Raw genomic sequence first — 24,876 nt, 5'->3', positions numbered from 1 at the left:
GACTTGCAAAAATGACCCCTTCAGTTACTACAGCAGAGATTCTCTGGTTTGACTTTAGTCCTTTCAAAACAATGGAGAATGGGGGCACCCTCAGAGGAAGTGTAGTGTATTTCTTAATAACCAGTTTGGTGATGTTTGCAATCACTTTATTATTAGTTTAATTTCATGATTATTACTGAAAGTAATTTTGTCATATAGAGAAGGGCCCTGACCTAGATAGCCCCAGCCTAGCCTGATCTCATCAAATCTCAGAAGCTAAGGAGGGCTGAAGGGAAGGTAGGCAATGGCACACTACCTCCAAACATCTCTTGCCTTGAAAACCATACAGGGTCCTTATAAATCAACTGTGACTTGATGGATCTCTCTCTCTCTCTCTCTCTCTCTCTCTCTCTCTCTCTCTCTCTCTCTCTCTCTCTCTCTCTCTCTCTCTCTCCTCTCTCTCTCTCTCTCTCTCTGATCATCTGATCTGATCATATCTTGCATTGAAAACACTATGGAGTCTCCATAAGTCAGCTGTAACTTCATAACAATTTTTTTTTCCAACAAGCAATTTTTTGGCCATTATGTGGAAAACATTCCACATAATGGCTGAGGCAGCAGCTGCTTAGGACCAGTGCCAAGCCCCACTCACTGGCTACACCGCCACCACTGCCCATCTTCTGAGGCTGTCCACACTCTCCTGAAGGCAGGACCCTCAAAAGATGGGTGGTGGTGGCAGCAGAGCCATTTCCATTTCAGGGGGCACACCCGAAGATGTGTTCCACATTAAAAATAGAGAAGGGGGATGTTACAAATTATCTACCCCTGGCAACAGATAGATTAGGTACACCAGTGGTCCCCAACCTTTTTTTCACCGGGGACCAGTCAACACTTGACAATTTTACTGAGGCCCGGGGGTGGTGGTGGTAGTCATTTGCCGAGGGATGTCGTTGACGCCTGAGCCCTGCTCCACTTGCTTTCCTGCCGGCACCCTTGACTTCCCATCGCCTGCTGGGAAGTACTACCAGCAGCAGCTGTGCAGTGCTACGCCGAGGGGGAGCCCCAGCCATGGCAGCTGCTGGAGAGCATCAAAGATGAGCCGGCAGCAGAGTGGCAGGGCAGCCCCGAGGCAGCAGCTGGGGTGGAGGAAGCGGCCCGGTACTGAATGATCCACAGACTGGTACCGGTCCCCGGACCAGGGGTTGGGGACCACTGAGGTACACCACTGACACAAAAGAAATGTCAGGGAAAGAAACGTTATCTGCTCTAGCTTCTGGGTGAGATGATGCAGAAGAGAAGATAAATAGCTGTCTCAGTAAGGGGAGTCAAGGTAAGCCAAAGTCTGCACCAAACAAATCTGAACAAGCTGCACTTAAACCTAGAAGCACCATACAAGTAAATAAACAAGTGCCAGACAGGTACAAAAGAGCCATTCATTCATATCGAGAAACTGCACTGGGGCTGCCAGAAGAAAGGCAGGGATCATTTGTTCTTCTTACCAAAGTCTGGGAGCCCCCACTGTAATTCAAGTGTAGTATAATATCCACTTTCCTCTCAGGTCTCATAAGGGGTGGATAGCTGGTGTTGATGAAGAAACCAGTATCTACCAGAGACAGAGGCTCTGCTGCTGTTTCCATCAGCTTGTTAGGGTGGGAATCTAGCACAGAATCTAAAAAGCAAATATTGTAGATTAGCTTCTGATAAGCTTCCATGTGACAAAAATAATGGAGTACCACCATCTTCCTTTCAGACTTTTCGTACTTCTTCACTGAGTTTTAGAGAGGGGAGTTCCCTTTTGGGAGAACACAAAATCTATCAGAAAGTCTGCAGCTTTAATAAGGTATGTCATGGACTAGGGCAGGGGTAGTCAACCTGTGGTCCTCCAGATGTACATGGACTACAATTCCCAAGAACTGTAGTCCATGAACATCTGGAGGACCACAGGTTGACTACCCCTGGACTAGGGGAAAGACCTAGCCTAGTGAGCTTTCATGATATACAAGCCTCAGTTCGCTTGTCAGGCATTAAAGGCATAGGGATGAGCCACAACAGATCCTCTCCTTGAGCAGGCTAGAGGGCCTGTGGATTGAACTCTAGTCTGTGTTGCTATTGGCTCACTGGATGCCATTAAAGGTTTTTGTATTGTATTGTATTGCTGTTGGCTCACTCAGAATCAACCCAGCAAGTGGCTGTTTAAAAATTAAATACCAGTACCTGATACACTGAGATAATGGTGACTTTACCTGCCCCAAGCCATCAGTCCTGAGGCATATTCTCAATGTACCCATTTAACGTTACCCACACAAGTATAAACTGCAGGTCTTTAATGAATCTTTGATTAATAACACCCTTTACCTTTGATCTACCCACAGCCAACTATTCAGGGTGAAATAGATCTGACATTCTTGTTGGCAAACTGATGAATGCAGATCCAGTGCACAACTACCAAGGTAAGAGTGCACACATTAAAAAATATGCAGTGAAAACACACATAAAGTAGTACTTTTTGTGTGCAGTTTCACATTGATCATCCACCAATTTTGATCTGTTTGTTTCCCATTAAGGGAAATGCACTTTCTGAAATTTATCTTCCAAAATATCTCTGATGGAGTACACAGCCACATTTCCCCCTTGTGTTTCCTCCGCACAATGAAGTTGACAAGAGAACCATATGCCCTTTTTACTCTGCAAAATGCTGAAGTGTTATGAATGGTGGCAACTAGAGAACTGAGTACATCTTCTACATCTCACTAAAAATGGCCAAACAGCAAGATGTATTACTATGCCTTTCCAAGTAGAAAACTGCTTATTTTCCAAGTATTCATTATGCATCTGGAAGCCCCTTAAGAAATTGGGATATTCTGCTATGGTTGGACGTCCAGTTAAGATTTCTCGAAGAAAATGAGAAAGCTGGCCCTGAGAGCAGATAGCGCGGGTTTCCAGTTCATGAGGCCTTGAACATACCATAGAGTCATCTGCGTAAATAGAAAGAATGGTTACTCATTTTCATGGAAACCAACAAGTTAGGCTCATAGACAGAACCTTGTGAGTAGGAATATACATTGTATATAGAAGTCCCAGGTTTTATTCCCATCACCTGCATTTAAAATGCCACAATTGCCAAGGCTGTTTTGTAATCAAAGACATAACAATGCAATCACACACAGCTATACTCTAGCCCTGAATGCACAACCATCCATGAGTGGACAGAAAGTGAGTATGATGGTGTAGTCTCCGTCCTCTGCTGCTACATGGTCACCAGTTCACCAGACATACAGAAGAAGGGTCTGTGCATATGCCCCTCCCATGATCAGCAAAATTCAGAAACCTATATCCCCAATCACAGGGAAGGAGTGTATGCACAAATCTTTTCTCTTAAACATTCACATCATACATGGTGATCATGCAGAGGTGGAGGGAACATCCAGCTCACTCATGCCCACTGTTCTTCGTCACGTGTTCAGTCAAGGCATGGAGGGGTCGCAGGGAGAGGGCCTAGTTGCCTCTTTTTACCACAAGCTATGGGAACCATGTATTCAAACAAGGGTGTGACAACACTAATTAAAAAACAGAAAAGGTCAAAAGGAGTCCTGTTACCAATGTCTTCTACTCTGTCTTGTGTCCATTTGTTCCAAAAATCTTCAGCATTACTGGACAAGTTCCAGAAATACATGAAATCCAATGAAAATATGCTGCTCCACATTCCTGTGAGTAGAAGATATTAAGAAGATAGAGGATGAAAGAAAAGGAGATATTTACACATATTAGACAGACAGGTGGTGGTTTATCTTCCTCTTCTCAAAAAGGGGCACTCACTACATGACTCCTGGAAAGCCACCCTTGTAATTACTGTCATCACATTTACTGCCAACCATCTGCCAACCTCAAGCTCCAATGGGCAAGGACCATGCTCACTTTCCTGAAACATAAAGCAGGTGCCACATTGGGGAACAGTGCTCAGAAGACCAACAAGTGGCTTGTCAAAGAAGCATGAGTGGTTTCTGAACCACTGAGTGAATATCACTCTTCTAGAATTTTAATTCACATTAATATTTTGCAGCATAGAACAGGGCCTCAATGGGGAAAACGTGTATGTAGCATCAGATTTGTGACCGCTTTATCCAGTATCCCCAGCCCTAAACCAGCCATCCAGCCAAATCCAAAGTACTGCTTCCAGATCTCTCCAATGTTTTATTGTGATCAAGATAAATTGGTCCAAAATGCCTAACATTTACAAGAGGTCCTGATTAAAATAGCCAGAAGAAAAAGAGGCGAGGCCTCCTGAACTTTTAATAAGCTTGCAGAAGAGAACTTTGCAGCTGGGAGAGTACTTGTTGAGCTTCACAATTTCTTTGTGTTCACAATTATTAAAGGTCTTCCTTTGCATCTGGCTACCATCTTCTATACGAAAATTGCTAGGAGACCCAATGCTTAAGAAAGCTTCGCACCCTAAGCTACCATAGCAAATGCATCTTAATTTTTGTCCTCTTAGAAGCAGGGAAAAAATAAGGTAGATAAATTCTGTAGAAAATAAAAATAAAAGGTATTGTTTTGCCAGAAACACTCTCAGGAAGCCAGTTTGGCGTAGTGGTTAGGAGTGCAGACTTCTAATCTGGCATGCCGGGTTCAATTCTGCACTCCGCCACATGCAGCCAGCTGGGTGACTTTGGGCTCGCTCACTGATAAAACTGTTCTGACCAGGCAGTGATACCAGGGCTCTCTCAGCCTCACCCAGCCCACAGGGTGTCTGTTGTGGGGAGAGGAATGGGAAGGCAACTGTAAGCCGCTTTGAGCCTTCTTCGGGTAAGGAAAAGCATATAAGAACCAACTCTTCTTCTTCTTCTCCTGGTCCCAACCTGGAGGAATGAGCTTCCAGAAAAGCTGTGGGCCCTGCTAGAGTTGTCAACTTTCCACAGGGCCTGCAAGACAGAGCTCTTCTGCCAGGCATATGGTTGAGGCCAGGGTGGAGTCCCGGTGTTTCCATCGGAGGATTCCCCTTGATGCCCATTAGATCTGGCTCCTTGCTCCCAGTGGAAGAAGACTTGGCCCTACAGCTGAGAAGGTTGAGTAAGAGATCACTGTCTATTTTGTCTATTTTTTGTAGGGGTGTTTTATGGGGGTTTGTTATATTTTTTTAAACTTTTTTATCTTGTGTAAACTGCTGCGAGTCCACCGGAAGAGCGGTGATATAAAAATAAAATATATAAATAAATAAATAAAATGCATTCTGCCACATGCTTTCAAACTAGCCCTACTTAGTTTAAACAGCTGATATAATAAATTTCACCCAGCATGAAGCAGATCCGAATCTCTGGAAACTTCTTCATCAGATGCCCCATGAAGAATGAGCTACCAAAATGCTCTGAACGAATGTATGCTCCATATTTTAAGTTTCCCACTTCATAAGGAGTGAATTCCAGCCACTCTGTAAGTAGAGGAAAACTGAGTTTAATATGTAACAGTGGTTCTCTACAATGAAGGCACAGGGTGGTGAGACTGAGCAAAATGAAGCAATGAAAATGGTGCTATGGGAGGAAGCTGCAAAAATGCATACCTTCCTCCCCACACAGCATGTAAACAGAGCTCCAAAGAGCCAACTATTAAAAACAAACAAGAAGGAAGTTCAATAAAGGTAGAACAGATAAAACAGAAAAGTGTTCACACATTGGTACAATGCTATAATTAAGGGGGCAGAGAATGCCATAGTTCTGGTGCCATGATGAAGGAAACCTTTTCTCAGGTTGTCATCTATCTAGCCTCAAATGAGTTGACCCAGGCTATAGATAAGGTTGTTTCCAGTATTCTGAGGCAGGATCCCCACCCACCCAATTTATCAGGAAAAATGAGATGTATCTGGAGCATAGGTGGCAGAAAACCTATGCCACAGAAATCATTTGACATGAAGTGGTGGTGACAGTAATAAAAATATAGTCCTCTGCTACCATTGCATCACATAAATTGTGTTCAGTAAAACTACTTGTTCAAGGTATTTTGTGATCAGTTTTTCCCTATATCTGACCCCCTCAAGCAACAAAATGTGTCAGCCCTATGACACATTTGCTGGGTTGTTTGATCATAGAATCATAGAGTTGGAAGGGGCCATACAGGCCATCTAGTCCATCTAGTTTGCTAACAAAGTCCCTCTGTTCCAGTAGGACTCAAAAGCCAGTAGGACTCAGTTGCATCTGCTAATTGCAAACAACCGTGTTAGATGCAATTCAGTTCATGAGGGTTGTTTTTAATGATGTTGTTATCTGTCATGGTCTATCTGGCAGAAAGACAGTATATAAATAAAAGGAAAGAATGAGATGCCTTAACCATTCAAAATACGCTAGATTCGTTTTAAAACACCACAAGCAGAAACACAAAACTGGTTAACATATAACTGATACAGCTTTGGAAAGTCCCAGTGTAGAGATGCAACGTTACCTTTAAAATCTTGAGCACTATAGTTGTCTTTTAAGCTGATCGCCAGATAAATGGGCAATGGGTTCTGACCCTCATTCACAGCCGTTTGCTGATGTGAAAGTTTATGATCAGTTTTCTGCCACAAGAGAAGGAAGAATACAAATTCCAATTCTGCAACTACTAGGCAAACAGAAAACACACAAATCTCTGACTACAGTTGGCATCCACCTAAGTGTGCTTTAGGAATTCAAATGTGAAATTGTTGATCTACTAACTTGGGATGCTTGAACCACAGAGAATTCAGGTCCCCAATCATGAGACCTTGGCAAGGTCATCCTCAGTTCCCTACTTTTCACAGATTATACTGCCACCACTAGCACTCTTGTTTCTGGAATGCCTGAGTATAGATTGAGAACTGACCTGCTGGTAGTGGCAGTATGTTAAAAGTGGGGTGTTGAGGAAGATGACCCTTGTTAAGGTCTGGTGGTTCAGGATATGAGGTGGCTAACCTACTTCCTCATTCTCTGTGGTGCAGAACCAGGCGCTGGCAAGGCCTCTCCCACCACGGCTATAAGCATAGATGTTTTTTTAAAGGGGGGGGGGGAGAGGCATGGAGGATGAGTCCATAAGTGGCTACCAGACATGGTGAATAAATCAAACTTCCATATTCAGAAGCAGTAAACCTCTGAATACTGCTACGAGGAAGCAACATCAAGGGAAGGCCTTGGTCTGTATGCCCTTTTTCTTGGCCCTCTAGGGCAACTAGTTGGCCCTGTACAAATTAAGATGCTGGACTAGATGGACCACTGGTCTAATCCACTAGGGCTATTCTTATATTCTAAATTTACTAGGTTAATGTTCAGTTGAAATCTAAGATTTAAAATGTCGATAGGCATCTGCATTCATCAATATGTATTTGTACATAGATGCTGGTTCATGATGAACTTTGACTCCTCTTCCCAAAGTGATTTAATTATCTTAGCAAACAAAGTTGGACTTTGGTAGTCATTTATAGATGGGTTGTATCCTGCTGTTTTGACAAAGTGCTGGATTAATTAGTACTTATCTTCCTTTCCAGCTGTCATTTGTCTCCACCCTATATATAAGCCTCCTGTTAATATTTATTCATCATTGTATTGCAAAATGAAGAATACTGCTATCACCTCTTCATACAACATCGCCTCAATGACAAGCCCCCAGAGATCTATAAATGAAGAGTCATGTCCTTCTTGTCGTCTTTGTTTCAGTTCATTATAATAATGCTTCAAACGATCCATAGAGAAACATTTAATCTTGCATTTGGTGACTTGTTTTCGAGCCTCATTAATGGCTTCCTCCAGGTATTTCTGTGACCAGTTAGCATCTTCATACAACTTTGTCATAGTCCTGGAGGAGGAAGAGATGTTTTAAAATCATAGTGTTGTACAACTAATGGCATAGTAACCTTAAATCTTGAGAAACATTTTACGTGTCAATGAACATAAAACATAATAGGAATTTCCCCCCATGATAAAGGTTCCACTGACATCATGGAATGTCTTCTATTTTTTTTTATTGTCCACAGCACACAGAAATCATGAAGAATCATGCAATAAACAATAAATGAAAAATTACCATGTTGTGCCAGATAAACCTGCAATATATGTCATGCAGTCTAGCAAATTCAGTTTCTGCAGGCCCAGGAGGCTCCCATACATTGCTGTGAATGACCTGGTTCCACCACCGGTTGTCATGATTGCCACCACCGGCACCTAAAGCACACAAAAGTGACTTGTTTTATTGCAAGGGAACAATGTTATGTAAAACAAAGACTGAGGTGATTCTACAGGGCTGGAAAGTACCATCAACAAATTTTATTTGAAGTCACTGCTTGAGATTTATGGCAAACACCTTGTAATGGCTGTGTAATAGAGCACATGCTTTGCCCATTGCAAGTCTGAGTTCTGTCCTTGCATCTCCAGTTTGAGGGCTTCAAATAACCAGGACTAGGACAGTTCTCCATCTGAGATTCTAGAGAACTGCTGACAATTAGAAAAGATAATACTGGTTGGACAGGTTTATAGTTTGAGCCAGTGTAAGACATCTTCATAACTTAGATATCATCTACATAAATCAAAATACTATAGCAACGTAACAACTTGTTTGCTTTCTCATCATTTCTATAAAGTACAACTGTTTCAAATGGGGTTCTTGTCATGGATGGATCTTGCTAGCCTTGGGATAATTTCCTTTGCACTCTCCTATGGACAATGAGCCCTGGAACAGGAGCCAACTGTGCCTCACTGGTTTTATCATGTAAGGATTATTGTAGCAAGCTGTGCTACCAACCTCTTCATAAGTAAAATATCCAAGGTTCAATCAGTCCCCTATACAGGTAGAAAGAAATACATGGGGAAAGTAATACTTTCTTCTAGTAGTGGTCCCACATACCTCTTGGGATGCTGCATCAGAAGGTTCCCAGCCGTACCGGGTTGGGAGGGGGGGACGGGGACTGCTTACTAGAGGATGCCACAGGAAGACCATTTACACATTGGGAACTTTGCTGCCCAAGCTCCTGTGTGGAAGCACAAATCCGGGGCAAATGGGATACACCGAGCCAAATGTTTCCCCCATGTGGGAGCATTAAGAAGCAGGGCAACCTGCTCCAACTCAAACTCCAGCTTGCAGCCTGGCATGAAGCCTCTAGTATGGAAACCCTTGAAGAGGGACATAAAAAGTCCTCATACATAAATACGTAGATCACTGAGTGTGATGCTTTAGTCTGTTCCTGCATTGAGCAGAGGGTTGGACTAGGTATCCTGTATGGCCCCTTCCAACTCTAGGATTCTATGCTTTGGAACCCACCACATGTACTTAAATTTTAGATGGGTCCCTATTCAGAGACCTATATAAAGGTGATTCAATACTGGCAAATTCAGGTACTATTTTCCTTCATTACAAGGGGCTGGATCAATACTATAGCCACTTGTACTATTCAACTTATTGTACCCCCACTTGCATCTCTGCTTGCACAAGACAGTGAATATCCTAACCAGGATTTCAGGCAGTGAACCTAACAGCTTCTTCAGTCTCAAAGTGGCTCCTTGGGGCATCTCTGCTTGCACAAGACAGTGAATATCCTAACCAGGATTTCAGGCAGTGAACCTAACAGCTTCTTCAGTCTCAAAGTGGCTCCTTGGGGTATAAAATGGGAGAGAAAGAGGAGATGCACAAGATCATATATCTGTATGTAATTGTGTATATGAGCAGACCTGGATGGAAATAGGGGATGTTGCACAAGATACTGTATAATTCCTTTCACAAATAAAACTTTTCTTTCCCCTTCTCCATTTGCTCATTGCTGGATCCATCCCAATGCCTATAACTAGCTTCTTGAGTCCATCATTTATCAGTTCTTCATAGATCACGAGCCAGGACTGAAGCAGCCCATATATGATAGCCTAGCCTTCTTAGGGATGGAGGACAAGATAAGAAAATCCCTCTCTCACCTACCTCATCATCCTGCAGCTCTTCCTGTAGCTGGAGAGCCTTCTTCACTGCAGCAGCAACATATTTCCTTCTCTTGCACAGGAAATTCTTCTCTGCTGTACTCAGGTCATTTCCTAAGCGCACATCTAGATCTTTTGCCCTGAAATACTGTACTTTAGCATGCTATGCATTTTGACTGTAATATATTTTTTGTAGCTAGGTTGACAAGATAGCACAGGGGTACTTCAATCTATACAATAGAATTATGGCTGAGCAATGAAGAAGGGGGGCAAAATGAGTAGGAACAACCAGTTATTTGAAAATTGGTCTATTGTGCATGTGCATGTGCTCTTCTGTGGGTTTTCCTTGACTTCTAAAATTTAATCCCACGCACATATTTCTTGGTTTGTTGCACACCAAGATTTGCATTCATGCATTGTACTTTATTTGCACCTTTGTTTCTGTTCAGGCAAATTTTGGAGTGTCTGTCCAGGGCCAACAAGTGGGATTGATATCTAAAATGTACAGTTCAAACTCAACATTAGCCTCAAAAGCACAGTCCAAAATCAAAGTCCCTACCTACTGGTGTGTTTTAAATACTACAGAGAGACAAAAGTGATAGGCAAGAAATATCCATGCTTCAGATACTGCTATTTGATTGGAAGGCCAGTCCTGTTTCAATACCCATTTGATTAAGATGAGAGGCACTCATGAAAGCAAGCTCAAGATCTTTAAAGGGGCATCCTGAACAAAACAAGGAATCCTCCAGGCTTGCTTTGTATCCAGTCACATTGACTATACAATGGTCTAGGAAAATAAACATAGTAAAAACAGGTCTGACCCTGGTATGGGGAGGGAATTGTGGATTGACTGTCTTGGATGCAGAAGCTGGGCAGGAGGGGCCAGGTACATTCTTGGTGCTATGGACTTTGGTGTCCTGTACTGATTCTGCCTGAGGAATCACACTAGTTTGGTTGAAGGGTTACACCAAGCCATTCCTCCACAATCTGTAAATATGTAAATAAATTGATAACATAAAGACAGCATAAATCGAGTGTTCTCCCATCTGAGAGATACAGGTCATGGAAAGGCCAGGAAATTCCATTGGCAAATAAAAGGGATAACCATGGGATCTTCCATGGTACCTGAGAAAACAAATTTATATATGGGTTTTTTTGAAGAATGCTTTTTGTACCCATTAAATTAACCACAAATAATTACGTTAAAATATGGTGGCAGTATATATATATTACTTTTTTCTTTGTTATGGAAGAGTAGCCATGATCAAATGCAGGCCTTTCATTAATGGCTTAATATACAAGATATGAATTTACAGTCTGAATTATATGCAAACAAAAATATTTTAATATATTAAGTTTGTTAAGGAAGACAGCAAATTGTTGACTGTACTCTATATTAAAAAAAAAAAACCTCTTCCCTAAATTTATTTTGTGGAATATTTATATATGGGGAAACAACTTCTAATGTAGCTAGCAGGGTTATTTGATCTACCTGAACTATTTTCTATGATTCTATGAAGGTTCAAGGAGGTGGCAGGTTACAGTGGATGAGCGATAGGGTTGTGAGTGTCCTGCATTGTGCAGGGGGTTGGACTAGATGACCCAGGAGGTCCCCTTCTAACTCTATGATTCTATGATTCTATGACCAGAACACTTGGAAACACTTGTGATTCAGCAAGCATATTTTCCTGAGAATGGAAGTGCTTGAGTTTTAAAATATTGAAAGGGGGGAGGATAATATCTTACCAGTCCGTTGTCTTTACATGGAAATCAAATGTTTTGTCCTGAAAATGAAGATAATACATTAAATGTAAAACATATTGGTAAAGAACCAATCACAGAATTCCTTTGACATAACTCCATTTCCATTTGGAAGGATGAGTTCTGCCAATTCATCCATCCCACTGCAGATGTCCTCTTTGCCCTCCGTGCTTTTCTTGAGGATTTGCTGTCTTCTCAGGGGGGGAAGTAAGAGCTCAGTGGATTGCAGCAGGAGATTGGAGGGCATGAGAAACCTACTCTGTGAAGTCCACAGTCTGCAGTCAAATCAAGATAGCAATCTTTCTTTCTTACTCCATTTGTGTAATTTATTAAATTAGGACAGCAATCTCCAGCTACACACCCCAAGTATCAAACCTGGGCATGTCCAGAGGCACAAATAAAAGGGCTATTGGTCCCTGGGTGAACTAGCCATTGGATTTAAAATGTACACAGCTTGGTTTTGTGGGAGGGGGCATTTCTCCCTTGTTAATTTTATTTCTATTGTTTATATTGTTGCTTATATAAACTTGGAGTTTTGTAAGCTGCTTTGGAAAAGTGGAATTCTACCCATGCTATTTTAAGCATTACATCCTTATAAGTCCACTGAAGCTAATGGAGTTAGAAGGGTGTAACTGTGCTTAGAATTGTACCATAAAGAATCATGCTCCCGCGTGGTGGTGGAAAGTGCTGTCATGTCACAGCCAACTTATGGTGATCCTGTAGGGTTTTCAAGATAAAAGACAAAGAGAGTTGGTTTACCATTGCCTGTCTCTGTGTAGCAACCCTGGACTTCCTCGGTGGTGCCCCATCCAAGTGCTAATGAAGACTCACCTTGCTTAGCTTCTGAGATGTGACAAGATTGGGCTAGCCTGGGCCATCCAGGTTAATGCATTCCCCCTCCTACTAGGGAAGAATAATAAGGGATGTGACAAGGTACCTCGCCAGAGTCATCTAAGTAAACTTAGCAGTCATGGGATGAGAGGACAGGTTCTCTTACAGATTAAATATTAGTTAGATGGCAGGAAGCAAATGACACTTCTCACAGCAGAGAGAAGTAAGCAGTGGGTCTCACAAGGATCGGTATTGGGGCCAGTACTATTTAGTTTATTCATAAGTGATCTGGAACTTGGGGGTGAGTAGTATGGTGACCAGGTTTGCAGATGATACAAAATTATTCAGGATGGTGAAAAACAAGGATGACTGTGAAGAGCTCCCAGAGAATCTTCCCAAACTGAGTGAGTGGGCAACAGTCTGGCTAATTAAATGCATTGTTGCTATGCTAAGCGTAAGGTGATAGACATTGGTACAAAAGATTCCTGACTTTAAATATGGGCTCATGGGGTCTGAACTTGCTGAGACTGAGAAGATCTTGGAGTCATAACCTAATGAAAATGTCAGCCCAGTGTACTGCAGTGGCAAAAAAAGACAAACTCTGTATTAAGGATTATTAGGAAGGATAGAAACTAAAAATTATAATGTCTCTGTGTAGATCTATGGGATCCCTTTGGGATACAGTACAGTTCAGGTCACCATATCTCAAAAAATATATTGCAGAGCTGGAAAATGTACAAAAGAGAGCAATAAAGATGATTGGAGCACCTTCCCTATGAGGAAGGGCTGAAAAGTCTGGGACTTTTCAGTTAGAAAAGAGATGACCAAGGGGGACATGAAAAACAGGGCTGCCAGATCTAAACTGGAAAATACCTGGAGATTTTGGGGGTGGAGAGTAGGGGCTGGGGAGGAGAGGGGCTCCAATGGGATATAATGCCATAGAGTCCACCATCTACTGCTGTCATTTTCTCCAGGTGAATTGATCCCTGTCACCTGGAGATAAGTTGTAATAGTGAAAGATCCCCAGCTATCACCTGAAGGTTGGCAGCCCTCATGACAGTGGTTTACACAATTATGCACAGAGAGAATTGACATATACTAAAGGGCATCCAGCCAAGTAGATAGGTAGTAGATTCAGGATGGGCAAAAGGAAATACTTCTTTACAGAAAGCATCATTAATGTTAGAATATGCAAGTTGTGTATTGTGCATGATTCATCAGAATATGGGGAATGTCCTGCAGAGGGCACTGGAGGATAGGCACAGTTAGCATATTTAAATCAAATTATCTCCTCTGTGTCCTGATTGGCTCAGCTGGAGACTTCTGCTATTTTGAGCACACTTCCTCCCTGCTTGCCTCCAGAACCAACAGAACAGAGTGAATGCAGATGAGTAAATAGTCAGGACTCTCTTTCTATACATAATTGTTTCTCTTCATAAATAAAACTATTTTATTCTTTTAAACCGGCTCGTGCTCCATTCTCTTGTATATTTAAATTCTGCCAACAATTAAACTATAGAATTCACTGCATAGACAGCTTTAAAAGAGATCACACAGATTCATGGGGGAACAGATCTATCAATGGTTACTATTTATGGTGACTAAAAGCTACCTTCACTTTCAGAGGCAACCAGCCTCTGAAATACCAGTGCACCATGTGAGTTTCCTGCATAGTGCAGGTGGCTGGACTAGATGACCCATGAGATCCCTTCCAACTCTATTATTCTATGATTCTAGGAGGCAAAATCAAGGGAAGGCATCAGCCTCTATGCTCTGTTGCTGGACTTCGAGAAGAACTTGTTGGACACTGTGAGACAGGATGTTGGGCTAGAGAGACCACTGGTCTGAACTAGGAGGGGTTTTACTTATGTTCTTATGTGCCACATCTTTGAGGTTAATAAATACTCCATGTGATTGAGAAGCTTTGGTAAATAACTCTGTATTCTATGAAACATTTGCTCAAAGGCAAAGAACTCACCTCTTTCATTGCTATCTTCCCTTGCATGGGAACCTCAGTCAAAGGTACAGTAACAGAGGTAAGACATTCTGCATTCTCTTTCACTGAGATCATCTAAAGGAGAAAAAAAAGAGGACATAGATACTGAACACAAATTAACAATTTCAGGAAAAGCAAAAGTAGATTAATGCCCCTATAATGCAAAGCGGAATATTTTTTTCAGAATACAAATCAAAATTTCAGATGCCTGAAAGTGGAGACCAGGCGGCTCAAGCAGAGTCATCTGAAGCGCTACTCTTCAAAGACAGAGGTCCTGTGGCTGGGTAGGAAGGGACCAAGAGAGGAAGTGCACCTACCCAACCTGGATAGAGTGCAACTAACAGCAGCTCACTCTGCCAGAAACCTGGGTGTAATCCTCGATGCCTCCTTTTCCATGGAAGCTCAGGTCACAAGGCAGGCTTTCTACCCTCTGCAGCACCAAGCGAAGCTACTAGTGCCCTACATGGCCTCAGAACACCTAGCCACAGTGATCCATGCGACAGTCAACTTCTTCTGCAACTTGCTGTCCACAGGCCTTCTCTTAACCTTGATCTGGAAACTTCAACTGGTCCAGAATGCTGCGGCCAGGATCCTCACAAATACACCATGGAGGTCCCACATCCAGCCTGCCCACCAACAACTGGCACCCAGTTCAATTCTGGGTCAGGCTTAAGGTTCTGGTGATCATCTTCAAGGCCATATGCAGTCTGGACCCAGTGTATCTGAGAGACCGCCTCTTTGCTTATACCCCCCAAAGAGCCTTACACTCCACCACCCCCAATTGGTTGGTGGTCCCCAAAGAAGCTTGTTGGGCCTCAGCTAGGGCCAGAACCTTATTGGGCCTGGGCCCCACCTGGTGGAACTAACTCCCTGAAGAGATCAGGGTACTTCCTGAATTTCCACAATTCCACAGGGCCTGTAAAAGGCATTTGGCTGAGGCTGGCTGGCCAACCCAATCAACATCCACTGGGCCCCCAGACACCCCTTCCCACGATCTGGACCCAGACTGACCTTCCATGAGATCAAGTTGAAAGTTAAAGTTATTATTGTAACATGAATTATTATAATACTGTTGCTCAGTTTATAATCACTGTTATGGATATTGTTGTCATGATTTATTGTGATGTATATATTTATGTTTTATGTAAACCACCCTGAGCCTTATGGGAGGGTGGTATAGAAATTTAATTAATTTTATGATATTTGAAGTTTTAAGATTTCACTTTGAAATTTTGGCTTGAGATTTTTTTGTAAATTTTACAATAACATTAACTATTAACTTTCAAAATGCCAGCCATGCTTTTTCTGCTTCAGTAGCTAAATTTGACCATGTATACATTTTATATCAAATTAAGAAAAGGCATTTTGAAATAAGGAAATGGACTTGCAAACTCCCCCCTACCCAGCAGCACAACACAACAGTCCAGAGTTTACACAAGGAAAAATCACCAGGGGAAGGACTGAAAGCTGAAGACAGAAGTCCACATAATGGTAGGTTTTCTGGTGGGTGAGGAGGTGAGAAGGAAGTAGGAAAAAGGGAGAGGGTATGGGGGCTTCAGGGAAAGAAAAGATGGAATAGTGGGAGAGAGGAAAATGAGGTGCCCCCCCCCCCCCAAATCATTGCTGGCCCCCTGCTTGTATACACATAATTCTGAACATGGCCATAGAAAGGGGATAAAAAAGTCTATACAATGGGTTCAGGAACAGATGGGAGGGGCATCTACAAGTATGGGGGAAACCCGAAGTTTGCAGAAAAAGATGAAGTGTGTGTGTGTGTACAAACAGAGGTGGTTTGACCTCACAAGATTACAAGATTGTGTTGTACTTGTAAGATCTCAGAAGCTATTTCGGGGCTACTAGACAAATCCCAGCCATTTCAAGCCTCACTTAGTGTTTATGCAAAGGAACTGGAGAGAAACTGATTTAAAAGGTAAAGCAAAAATAGTAATAAGGGAAACTAAAAATGAAAGGGGGACAGTAAAAGTTGGGTGGTTAAGGGACTCAGGCAGGAAGGTACATAGGGGAATCTGGGGAATCTGATGTAAGACAGCAGATCTGCTGCCCTGAAAGAAAGTCTCTGTTCCTCAACTGGATTCTAGTTGTAAATGAACCAAATATTACAATGACACTACACTAGTTTTCAGTGATTTATTAAAAGGAAACTAAACATGAGTATTATTGGGGATGGCATAGCACAGAGCATCTTTACAGAATTTAGAAAGTTCAAGGTTCAATCCATGGCATCTCCAGTTAAAGGATTTGGCAGTAGGGGATGTGAAAGACTTTTGCCTGAGACCCTGGAGATCCTCTGCCAGTGTAGGTAGACAATACTGATTTTGATGGGCCAAAAGATCTGGTTCAGTTTAAAGCAGTTTCATGTAGTCATCTCTTATACCCAAAACATATTTACAGTTCAGTGAAGAACAGGACAATACCTTTGACCACTCCATCTTCTTTGGTAATGTAACCTCCAGATTTGATTCATTATTCTTTACACAATGAAATCCAATGTGCTTTCTGTTACGGGAATCAGGAGCCAATGGGATTTTCTGTATGTTTTCATAGGAACCCTTGACTGCAAGTATCAGATCACCTTTTAAACAAAGGACAACTGAAATGTTATCTATTCACTTGTTTGTTTTAAGAACATAAGAGAAGCCATGTTGGATTAGGTCAATGGTCCATCCAATCCAACATACCATGACCAAAACCCAGGGGCCATCAGGAAGTCTACCAGAGGAGCCAGAACTGTTGCCCCCCCCCCCACACACACACACAAGCATCAAGAATACAGAGCATCACTGCCCAGACATAATGTTCCAATTATACATTGAGGCTAATAGCCATGAATACACTCTGCTCCATATGTTTATTCAATCACCGCCTGAAATTATGCTTGTAGATGTCCTCACTTCCTGCAGCAGTGAATTCCACATGTTAATTACTTTTAAAGAGATCTTTATCCAAGGGGCAACTTATTCTATATAGTGAGTCTATCCAATCTAACCCCAATTTATACAGAATCCTATTAACAGATTTGTACAAAATATGTAAGATAGAGATACTACTAAAAGATGAGTTCCCGTATCAAATTCTCTCCATAGGATTTTCAAGGCAAGAGACAGGGATTGTTTGTCTTTGCCTGCCTCTGTGTAGAAAAAGAAGAGTTGGTGTTATTTTACCCACCTTTTCTCTGCCTTAAGGAGTCTCAAACAGCTTCCAATTGCCTTCCTTTCCTCTCTGCACTATAGACGCCTTGTGCGGCACATGGAACTGAGAAAATTCTGAGAGGACTGTGTCTGAATCAAAGTCACCCAGTTGGCTTCATGTGGAAGAGTGGGGAATCAAACCCGGTTCTCCAGGTGAGAGTCTGCTGCTCTTAACCATTACCCCATGCTGGACTACCCTGTTGGTATCCCATCTAAGCACTAACCAGTGCTGATCCAGCTTAGTTTCCAAGGACTTATAAGATTGGTCTCACTTGGGCTTTGGTTCAAGGAAATGCATACCCTGTCAAATATGAAAGGTGTGTAAAATACAAAACTCTGCAGGCAGCCTCTTAAAGCATTTCAATGTGGACACCAGAAAAAAGTCCCCAAAATTTAAATAAGATTATACATGCTCCTGTGATTCTAAGCTAAGAATCCGTCCAAACCAATATAATAAACGATGATGCAGCCGCCTCACTTGTGTATTGTTGCTTCAGCTTCTTGGTATTCACTTTGATTTCCAGTAAAGAAAGTTCACGTGACTGTAAGAGTAATAGATCATAATAAAGTTAATTGACTAGCAGGTGGCGACTCTTCCAGTAATGATGCTACCCCAGTTTTTGGCGTAACATGGCCGCAGCCGTTTATTAACAATAACACCCTCAAACGGAGGGTTGGCCTGATGCCTGTAGGGATGCCTGTACCCCCGTCAGCCGTCCGGCTGCACGACATTACCGTGGCGCTCCAGCTCTTCGCCTCACTCCCAGCCGGGAGGATGGGACGCTTTTCACCATGGGAATACCGGGAAGCGACTAGCCACGATCCAACAGGCGTCCACCTCCATTGTGATCCCACCAGCCACCTGGCCCCGGGTCCCTGGCCTCCCAGCCGGGTAGGCCGCGCCCGGTTACCAGCCAGTTCCTTACGGGGACCCCCTACATCGGGGATTCCCGTACGCAAACGGGTCTCCCCGCCAAACTGGCTCCCTACTGAGCATCCCCGCCAGCTGCGACAATTAAACAAAGGGAGGGAAGGGAGGGTGACTGTCCGGAACAGGGCGGCGCGGGAATGGGGGCCTGACGCATGCGCTCGGCCTTATAAAGGCCGGCACCCCGCCCCCTCCACCCCCGGCACGTGCCGGGGGCCGCCGACGTCACTGGGGCGCGCCGCCTGGGCGCCCCCACTACGTCAACGGCGGCCGCGGTACAGCCGCGGCCGCTATTTATCAATTTATCAAACTATTAAAGTATTAACCAACCACAGCCCAATATCCCACGAAGTATTCTAAATTAACATGTGAAATTCAGCATCAACTGGATTCCTTCCATGTCCTTCATCTCATTACCGTGTTTCCTCAGTTTTCCAGGCTCTTTTCCTTTCTTCCCACAACATTAGAGCATCAAATCCCATGCATGAATTCCCCCAGCCATTCTTTTCTATTACCCTTTATCCCTACAAATTGTTTTCAGCCACAGTCAGGAGGTTTGGATGAGCTCGTAAAGCAACTAATTTCCATATTGGCAGCAGTTCAGAAAAGGTATTGGCACCATCAAGAATATAGGGATGGTTGTGTTTATTTGTTTGTTTGTTCATACTTTAACTCAGCGGTCCGCAAGCTTTCGGCCCCTGCGGACCACTGCGGCGTAGTGGGGGGAGAGGGCGGCCCGGGGGCCCGCACACCTGCGGCAGCCCCAGCGCAAATGCGCATGCGCAGACTGCCGCGCACTCGCGTTTGCGCCTGCAGGGGCGTAAACGCGCATGCACGGCAGTCCGCACATGCGCGTTTGCGCCGCCGCCATGCCAGTGGCCGCAGCTCCCCCTTCCAGCCCCTCTGGGCCGCCAGCAAATCGGCCGCTAAAGCGGCCGATTAGCTTGCGGCTCGGCAAGCTTCTCTTCCCTCCCCTCCCGAAATAAGAAGCTTGCCGGGCCGCGAGCTAATCGGCTGCTTTGGCGGATGATTTGCTCGCAGCCTGGCGAGCTTCTCGCTTTGGGGGGGGAGGGAAGAAGGAGCCGCGGCCCGGCGCCAAGGCCTTCGTGGCTTGGGGCCCAGCACCAAAGCCCGCGGGTTGGGGACCACTGCTTTAACTTATATCCCACCACTTTCACAAAGTGACTCATGGTGAGTAATAGTCAACAACATTAAACCCTCTAAAACAATTATAAAATCCTTATATAAACCCTCCCTTCAGTGGCTAAAGTTCCTACTCCTCCCCTCAGCCAAACAGACCTTAGTTGATAAAACATACTGCAGGATACATCTGTAGCCTGATGAATCGGCTAGCCAGCAAGGGGCCCAGATCTTCCTGGCACTGGCCTCAACCAAAGACCTGGTGGAAGAGCTCCATCTTGTAGGACCTGTAGAACCTGTAGGACCTGTAAAGTTCCATCAGGGCCCTCAACTCTCCCAGTACCTCATTCTACCATCCTTCTGGGCATTCCCCGTCCTTCTGGGCATTCACACAAACAGGATCTTCAGGTGATCCTAACTCATTTGTGAACTGATAGATGCCTCAATTATTCCTTGCAACTCAATAAATATTATTCCCTGGGGGCCATCTGCTATGTAGAATTCTCTGTAGTGGAAATCAGGAAATCTTTAATAATTGTTATTTCTGGGTGAATCACGGAACTATAAAGTGTTGTCGACCTGTTTGTCACATTCAACTGCTTCATGAGGCTTGAAGACTCTACATATGGATCAGATTAGCTTCATTAATAGCAACAAATAGCCTTCATTTTTACAAAGCCATAAATACTCATAGCATAAAATGGCATGATCCAGATGTCATTAAGTGACTCGCATCATTCTGAAGTGATTTTGCTGGTCATTCTGGTCAATTCTAACAACAACATGAAGTCATCTATAACATGACTTCCTTCTGTGTCAGAGATTCTTGATGGGATTGGAAGCATTTAAAAGGCTCCAATCATACTTTGAGGAGGAGAATCAAAGTAGTTGAGGCTAGTGATGAAGAGCAAAAGAAGCTATTGGTTGCAATTTTTTTACTAGTTGCACAAACAAATGCCATACAAATAAAGGAAAGAGGGGAAATTATTGATCTTTTACCTGGCCCCTCTGGATAAGCCTTGCTGAGTGCAGAAAAATATGACATGTATTTTGTATCAGTGATTTTAGAAAAGAACTCAGAAAATAATAATATTTACCACAAGTACTCCATTTGTCACAATGTTTTCATCATAGCCTGGGCTGAAAAACAAAATTAAAAATGAAAATTGTTTATTCATATTTTCTATGGCATTTTTTCAGATAAATCCTTTCAATAGTAGTCTCATTCACTGTCAGGGGCTTGTTTAACGTTTCTATTTTACCAACTGAGGTGGAGTAGTCAGTTTGGAGGATATGTGTGATATTTGGATATTAAGGTGCAATATCAAAGCAGTGGAAAATGGTAGTGCATCCTTCTCCAGTCACAAATACTTTATTGTATGCTTTCATACAAAAAGAAGTTGTTTATCCTAATAGCACATGTAGCTCATGCCACAGGCCCTGCACTGCTGTATGGTTAGGTGGCAAGAAGCATATATACTAATATACTAATACTAATATGGCAAGAAGCATATATACTGCTAATACATAAAGAGAGTGGTGATGCGTCATTACCACAGTCTTATAGACCTATTTCTCTGCTGAATGTAGACTACAAAAGTTTTGCTACAATAATGGCAGAAAGACTAAGAAAATGTACAGCAAACTTAATATGCTCCAACCAAGCAGGTTTTGTACTAGAGATACATGAAAGACAATATATGATTTATAATAGATGCAGTCAAATCCTCATCCATGGTTCCTCTATATATTTGTGAAATAGCCTGGGGGGTGGAATGTGTCCGGCTGTCCAAGTTGGAATATGGCCAATCAGGGTGCAGCCAGCAACACTGGCTGCACCCTAATTGACCCTACCCCTACAGCTCTTGCCCTCCCACCCTGGACGCTAGCCACATTCTTCTCAGACGGGCCAGAGACAGAGAGAGACACACAGAACCCTGCCAGACCGAACACAAGCCCTCATTCCCTCCTATCACTCCTGCTGCAAGCGAGGCAGAGAGAGAGACAGAGAGAGCTGCCCCAAGCTTCTGATCAGCCCTGCTTCCCTCCTAAGAATGAGCCCTCATTACCTGTTATGGCTCCTGCTGCCACGGAGAGAGAGACAAGATGGAGGGAGAGACAGAAAGCTGCCCCAAACTGCACACCATCCCTGCTTCCCTCCTAAGAATGAACCCTAATTACCCACTATGCCTCCTGCTGTGAGGCACATGGGGAGACATGCAGTGAGAGGGAGAGGGAGACACAGAGAGATCTGCACCTCCCGGTGTCCCCTGGGTCCTAGCGCCCATTGCATTCCTGGTTGCAATGGGCTTTCTTGCTAGTTTGTAAATAAGAAGAAAAAGAAAGCAGCATTTCTATTTCTAGATGCAGAGAAAGCATTTGAGAATTCAACATGACCTTTCTTACTGAATGTTCTACCAAATATGAGATGTGGTCATGCATTCTGGAACTCGATGCATGGAACACATTTGAACCAACAAGCAAAAATTTTAATTAACAGAAAACTAACAGAAGGCATGTTATTTGAAAAGGGAACAAGAAGGATGACCTTTATACCCTTTATTATTCATACTAGCAATAGCGATTTTAACTATAAAGACTAGACAAGACGACAGAATTAAGGCAATAAAAGTGGACAATGTATAATTTAAAATGAAAAGGTATGCAGATGACATGGTTCTAACAGTTTGGGGTCTCCAAAACTTGTTACAATATGTAACATATTGAACTTATTGAAATATTTGAATTCTTATCAGGCTTTAAAATTAACAGAAAAACGATAAAAATGATAATGAAATTTTAAACACAATAAAAAGAAGATATTATAAAGAGCACAGAGTGCACAACAGCCACAGATCCTATTAAATATTTGGGAATAAATGTGACTGCAATCTTAAAAAAAATAACTACAACAAAACTTGGAAACTGATACCAGATTTATCAAAATGTTAAAAAATATTAAAAATGACAGGGCTAGAAAGAATCTCTACCATCACAATGAATTGGCTGCCAAAATTAAACTGTCTGTTTCAGTAGCAGACTGGGTCTAAAAATATTAGTTGCCAGGAGGCAAAGGTGGCCCATCCACAACTATAAGGCTTTCATCTAATTTTTATAAGAAATAAATACAATTTTCAAAAATACATAAGTGGGGAAAAGGCACAATTAAAATTTTTACAAAATAAATGTATATTTTAGTATTTACAGTGTACATACATTGTACATATTAATGGAAGTATGCAGGAGAAACTAAATGTAAATATAAATTGTTATAATTGAATTTTTATTTTTTAAATTTTTAAATAAATAGAGGATATTTTAAATAGTTTGCTTCCAGTGAACATTTTACACATTAACAGGTAGTTCAAAAGCATATTTCATACAGTCCACTATATTAAAAGCAGTTGTTTGAATTCACTAGGTTTGAATTCACTATCAATAATTGCTTCTGCATCCAGTTCATCTAACAATTCCTTTTAATGGATAGCAACATATATGATTCATTTCCAAGTTCTCATCAGACAGTGAATTTCTTAGCCTTGTCTTTATGATCTTTAGCTTTGAAAATGTCCACTCACTTTGGACTTGAGTAACTGATAGTGTGCAGGTGACTTTATAAAGGTCATAAAAGTTATCATCTGCCTTGACATGATGCCAGAATTTTTATTACACATGATGAACTGACGAAGCACACCCCAAATGAGGCCAATGCAATGTAGCTAGCTAGCTAACTACTTATCTGGGCAACCCTGCATGCAAAACAGGAGGCCTGAAGAAGGGGGGGGGGGAAACTTTCCTTGACTTCTTACCTCTCAGCAGCCTTCCTGTTGATTTGTCACAATGCCAATCTATTAGGGCCTGCCTACCCACCTTCCCTCAGCCTCATTCCCTGATTGGCTCCCTCTCGTCTTAACAGCCTTCCTATTGTTCCATCCCACTGCCAATCTGTTAGGGCATATCCCCGCCTCCAGTCTCTTTGCCTCCAAACACTTCTCCTCCTCACAAGGTCTGCCCTGCAGGATAGGGAACTGACCACCCAGCTGGCCTCACCTCAAACCGGGCATGCCACTCCAGGTGGGATGGGTGGACTTTCTTCATGCCTTTGGCAAAGTGGCAGCAGGGAAGATTCAAATCTCCCTTCTGTCCTGTCCCCTCCAGAAGGGCTAAAAGAAGCAGTGGTATGCCCACTGCTGAAAAAAAAACATCTCTCTCCCCACAACAGACATCATGTGAAGTGGGTGAGGCTGAGAGCCCTGATATTGCTGCTCCGTCAGAACTGCTTTATCAGTGCTGTGGCGAGCCCAAGGTCACCCAGCTGGCTGCATGTGGGGGAGTGTAGAATCATACCCGGCTTGCCAGATTAGAAGATGCCACTCCTAACCACTACACCAAACTGGTCCTTGCAAAACTAGAGTCAAGTCAACTGTCTTCATCAACAGGAAGGATCCAGTACAACCATGCAAAGATGGTTCTTATTTCACAACTGGATATCTAAGAATAAGTTCATTTTGATCTAACCTAAACATGCAGCAAAATAAGACAGAAAAATCTTATACATTAGGGTGAACTACATCACTTCAAATCACAGTCAGGGATGTCATTTTAATATGCTGCCTTGCCTCATTTTTAAAATGTGGGGGGGGGGTAGGGCAAACATAGCAGACCAGGAAAAAGATTAGCCTGTTGTGCCAGTCTTCTATGTATAGGAGTAGGGGATAAGTAAAAGGAACATTATCAACATTATGGTCTTCCACTTACACTCTCCAGTAGCAATCCATTCCACCATCTCAGAACTGTCTGGGCCTCACAGTTGTATTTTTTTACACATTCATCATTGAGACTGGATTCTATGTCTTGCCTAAAAAAAAGAATTGGCTGTGGTGTCCATCTTCTCAGACATCCACTCTCTTCTTACCTCACTTCCCGAACTTTAGATGTAAAACCTCAGGCAATCTTGCTCCATAGTTGTGGAACACCTCCCAGAACAGCCTGCTCTAGTGGTTTCTAGCTGGCTTTTCAGAGAGGTTCCAACTGAGCTCTTTCAGTGAGTTTTGGGGCAGTTTGAAGGTCTTGGCAAAATAAATGCTTTCTAGCTGTGTTGTTCTAATTTAATGTGTCTTTCATGTTGTTTATTCC

The 24,876-nt window shown here is 42.8% G+C and overlaps 1 protein-coding gene across 3 annotated transcripts in view; it reads right to left on the bottom strand.

Annotated features, from left to right (window-relative positions):
- Positions 1-24,876, bottom strand: part of LOC143830353 (cytosolic phospholipase A2 epsilon-like) — a 73,514-nt gene that overhangs the window by 4,951 nt on the left and 43,687 nt on the right. For all 3 annotated transcript variants that reach the window (XM_077322768.1, XM_077322769.1, XM_077322767.1), the window contains 13 exons: positions 20,838-20,880; positions 18,151-18,214; positions 16,899-17,056; positions 14,446-14,538; positions 11,622-11,659; positions 9,880-10,015; positions 8,002-8,138; positions 7,551-7,773; positions 6,409-6,523; positions 5,267-5,404; positions 3,577-3,684; positions 2,766-2,954; positions 1,479-1,648 (listed from right to left, as the gene is read on the bottom strand). In XM_077322768.1, coding sequence (XP_077178883.1) covers positions 1,479-1,648; positions 2,766-2,954; positions 3,577-3,684; positions 5,267-5,404; positions 6,409-6,523; positions 7,551-7,773; positions 8,002-8,138; positions 9,880-10,015; positions 11,622-11,659; positions 14,446-14,538; positions 16,899-17,056; positions 18,151-18,214; positions 20,838-20,880 — 1,612 coding nt within the window. The remainder of the gene's footprint in view (positions 1-1,478; positions 1,649-2,765; positions 2,955-3,576; positions 3,685-5,266; positions 5,405-6,408; positions 6,524-7,550; positions 7,774-8,001; positions 8,139-9,879; positions 10,016-11,621; positions 11,660-14,445; positions 14,539-16,898; positions 17,057-18,150; positions 18,215-20,837; positions 20,881-24,876) is intronic.

Source organism: Paroedura picta, chromosome 2, assembly GCF_049243985.1.
Source record: "Paroedura picta isolate Pp20150507F chromosome 2, Ppicta_v3.0, whole genome shotgun sequence".
Classification (NCBI taxonomy): domain Eukaryota; kingdom Metazoa; phylum Chordata; class Lepidosauria; order Squamata; family Gekkonidae; genus Paroedura; species Paroedura picta.
This window is presented reverse-complemented; position numbering and strand designations above follow the sequence as displayed.